Source organism: Caretta caretta, chromosome 3 (genome assembly GCF_965140235.1).
Source record: "Caretta caretta isolate rCarCar2 chromosome 3, rCarCar1.hap1, whole genome shotgun sequence".
Lineage (NCBI taxonomy): Eukaryota > Metazoa > Chordata > Testudines > Cheloniidae > Caretta > Caretta caretta.
Window position 1 is genome coordinate 179,785,056 of NC_134208.1, and position 3,858 is coordinate 179,788,913.

General features: G+C 49.1%; 1 protein-coding gene across 1 annotated transcript; it reads right to left on the bottom strand.

Annotated features, from left to right (window-relative positions):
• LOC142071481 (uncharacterized) lies at positions 1-3,133 on the bottom strand. Its single transcript, XM_075126230.1, has 3 exons — positions 3,112-3,133; positions 1,404-1,793; positions 1-710 (listed from the first exon to the last, which is right to left on the bottom strand). Exons 1-3 carry the CDS (start codon positions 3,131-3,133, stop codon positions 232-234), a joined length of 891 nt encoding a protein of 296 aa, XP_074982331.1. The 3' UTR covers positions 1-231.
• Between the last annotated feature and the right edge of the window lie 725 nt (positions 3,134-3,858).

Sequence of the window (3,858 nt, forward strand, 5' to 3'; positions counted from 1 at the left end):
TTTGCTTTCACTTCATAGAATAAACATTGCTTTCAAACCAACAGAATTCTTTTATTAAAAGACAACAACCGGAGGAGAGAGTCAAATGAAAAAATTCATCAGCAGGGAGGGGGATGGGAGAAGGGAAGGTCTCAAGAGGAGGAGGGGTCTCGGGATGGATACAGATTTGTGTATGACCAGGGATCATACCCAACCTTCTCTTTTGGAGTACAATGCAGCGGGTACTGTACTTCAGCAGGGCCAAACTGCAGAGGGATGGGTGTTGAGTGCAGTGGGTAGTGGGAGTCCACAGTGCTGGACTGTGATGAGGGAGGAGTGGAATGCTGCAGGTAGAGAGTGGAGCCAGAAGGTTGATAACAGTATGTTGTTGGTGGTGGGGGTGCATGGGAAAGAGTTTTGATACGGCGGCTGCAGGGGAGGACGGGCAAGGAGCTGCTCGGATTGAAGAGCTAGCATCACCTGGAGCATGTCCACTTGGTGCTCCATAACATTTAAGAGCCACTCCATGGCTCCTTTCTGGCGTGCCGCGTTCTCCTTTCGGTCCCTCTTCTTGCTGTCCCTCCACTCCTTCAATTCCTGTTTCTCGGCGGCGGAGTGCATCATAACCTCATGGAGAAAATCCCCCTTAGTTCTTCTTGGCCACTTTCTAATTCTGCACAGCCGTTCTGCCGCTGATAACAAAGAGGAAGGCTGGGCTCCCAAGATCATCTCTGTGAAGTTTAAATGCAACATTTTACAGAAGCAGTATTGTTTGTAACTCAGACAAAACTGATTCAGTGCTTTAAAACACAGCCAGTTCTCACACACCTGTCACTAACTGACTGACCCCAGGCAAACACACATGAGCCACAAGACCCCCAAAATGGTGAGTAGCTGCAGGGGCAGGGTAAACCACTCTTCCTGGACCCTGCTGTACACTGGGCACATGGCTCTTGGGGAGAGCCAGCACTGTAGGGAGGGGTGGGGGTTGAGAATCATTCCTGTCCCCACACTTTCCACAGGATGTGATCATTGTGGAAGATATCTCTCTGCTGAGGTTGATGAGGAAATCAAGGGAGGGTCTTCTCCAAGCCTGTGGCTTCCGTCCTGGCCCCTATGTAGCTTGCCTGTGTGCAGCAATGGTCCCCCTGACCCTCCGTGATGGCAAAGTGGCGTGAGAAAGTTACCATTAATGGGCAAGAAACAAAGCAGCTCTGCTGAGGAACCTGTGGCAATGGATTGCCCAGTATCTCCATGAGAGTTTCCTGGATATCTCTGAGGGAGAGTCCCATGAAGTGAGAGAGTCTATCAGCAGCCTGTTCTACCACTCAGACTGGGCATGTGGTGGTAGACAAGCCTGCTTTCTGCAACCCTCCTGCCCACAACAACTCACTTCAGCAATTCCCCAAATCGGATCCACTTACCAGGGGCCTCCTCTCCTGCTTGCGCTTCGCCAAGATCTGACTGCTGTGACTGGCTAGGCTCCTCCAGGGTAGCAAAGAGTTCCTGGCTGCATGCATCTCTGGCCTCCGAGTCATCCCCTGCCTCTGGGTCCCCATCTCCCTCTTCGTCCAAGATTTCCTCCTCCTGGCTTGGCCCACTCTCGACTGGCACACGAGCCAACGAAGTATCCACAGGGGCCTTCGCAGTGGAGGTGGGGTAGCCACCGAATAGTGCGTCCAGCTCTTTGTAGAACTGGCAGCTTGTAGGCACAGCACCGGAGTGGCGGTTTGCCTCCCGCACCTTATGGTAGGTGTTCCACAGCTCCTTTACTTTTACCCTGCACTGCAATATGTCCCAGTCATGGCCCCTTTCTATTGTGCATCATGAAATCTGTCCATAGGTATCATAATTCCTATGGCTGGAGTGCAGTTGGGACTGCACAGTCTTCTCTCCCCAAATGCTGATGAGGTCTAGCAACTCGGCACTGCTCCAAGTGGGGGATCGCCTGGTGTGTGGAGCAGGCATGGCCACCCGGAAAGATGCACTGAAACCACTGCACGCACCACCGAGCAAACGGGAAGAGGATTTTCAAATTTGCAAAGGAATGTATGGGGTGGGGATGACAGTTCGTCACCTGAGGGCACTAGATAAGTTTATGGAGGATTGGTCCATCAATGGCTATTAGCCAGGAATGGCAGAAATGGTGTCCCTCGCCTCTGTTTGCCAGAAGCTGGAAATTAGCAACAGGGGATGGCTCTGTTCTGTTCATTCCCTCTGGGGCACCTGGCACTGGCCAGTGTCAGAAGACAGAATACTTGGCTAGATGGACCTTTGGTCTGACCCAGTAGGGCCATTCTTATGTTCTTATGAGGGCAGGGCAGTAGAGTTCAAACCGATGACCAGAGAGGTGAGAACAGGCATTGTGGGACACCTCCTGGAGGCCAATTGCAGCGCTGTAATTGCCGCGGTGCAGAAAGCTGTACGCCTCTCATAGGGGTGTTTTTTTTAGAGTTCTACAACTGTGCAGTTTCTGCGCACTAAGTGGCTTGGCAGTGTGTCCACCTCGGGTGTTACCGCACAGAAAGCTGTTTTACTGCCCAGGAACTTGCCAGTGTAGACAAAGCCTTAGAATATATGTGCCTTGGGGCAGCGTCATGCTGTAAAGCACCATGCATGGTTATTTAACAACCTCCACTTGTTTGTTTTTGTCTTTTTAAATGATAAGGTTTTTGGGACAGGGGCCAACTCTTTCTATATGAGTGCACAGCACCCAGAACACTTTAGGTTCTACCACAAAGTAAATAATAAATCATGGTAATAAGAGAATTTCAAACGGAAGAAATGACACAATGTTTTCCTACTGGCAGTAGTGCTGCTTTGACAGATGTCCTCTCTGTTTACATCCAGTCTCACCCAGACAAGAAATCAATAGTGAGACAAACTACACACAAGGTAGATTTTGTCACTAGCTCTGCTCTTCTCTTTGAACTCAGGGGACTCATTCTCCAGGTGCAGAGTAGCAGCCGTGTTAGTCTGTATTCGCAAAAAGAAAAGGAACTTGTTAGTCTCTAAGGTGCCACAAGTCCTCCTTTTCTTTCTCCAGGTGCAGGAGACTAAAAGCTCCCAGTGAAATCAATGGGAATTACTCATGTCTTGTCCTGCCACTTACACTGGCAATTCCAGGACTACTTCCCATTTGCTCTGCAGTCATCCCCGCCATGGGAAAGCTTTAACTTGCTTCCAGTCTCCTGTCACTTCTAAAGCAATTCAAATTCTCCAGCACAAATTCCCCATCATTCTGCTTCCACTGCAGTCATCCCTCCTCCACCAGGACCCTGCAAATGGTCGCTGCTTTTTGGCGGTGGTCACTTATTCTTTCTCTCATTGAGGCGAGCCTTCAAATTGCAGCTCTGCCTCTTGAAGCTGCATCAGCTACAGGAGTTGGATGGACCACATTCTAGCAGATCCTACTGAGAGAGTGAAGCATGTTATGGAAGTAATTAAACTGAAAGTAATATTTGATGTGATTAGTGTGAAGATGAGCATTGTGACGTGTGTGCCAACAGCCTCTGCTGAGATAATATATTATTTCCACTGTGTGTGTGTTGTGTATTCACTGCATGCTATACCCAGCTTTTTTTGAGAACTACTTTTTGTCTCAGGGATAGTGGCAGAACACCAGCACACTACAAAGTAGTCCTTAAATGTGTGACAGAAGCGTAAACAGCATGGCTGACAACATAAAGTTTTGGCTCACAGCACAGAGCCAATCAATACCTAGAACAGCTGTTCCATTTTTTCATTGTTTTCCTCTAAGAGCACGTTTTCATTTGTGTGGTAACACTGGTTGAAGGGGGTAGAGCCTTGGTTAAGGGAGAGCAACTGTGGAGAAAAGGTGCTTTTTGTACTCCCTCTATCCTGGATTGGCTATACTGT

Excerpts from the sequence above, each read along its gene's own strand:
- LOC142071481 (XM_075126230.1), bottom strand. The coding sequence starts at position 3,133 with ATGACTGCAGAGCAAATGGGAA. Across the intron at positions 1,794-3,111 it reads GACTGCAGAGCAAATGGGAA|AAAGGGGCCATGACTGGGAC; the intron begins GTAGTCCTGGAA and ends GATGCACAATAG. Across the intron at positions 711-1,403 it reads AGCAGGAGAGGAGGCCCCTG|AGATGATCTTGGGAGCCCAG; the intron begins GTAAGTGGATCC and ends TAAACTTCACAG.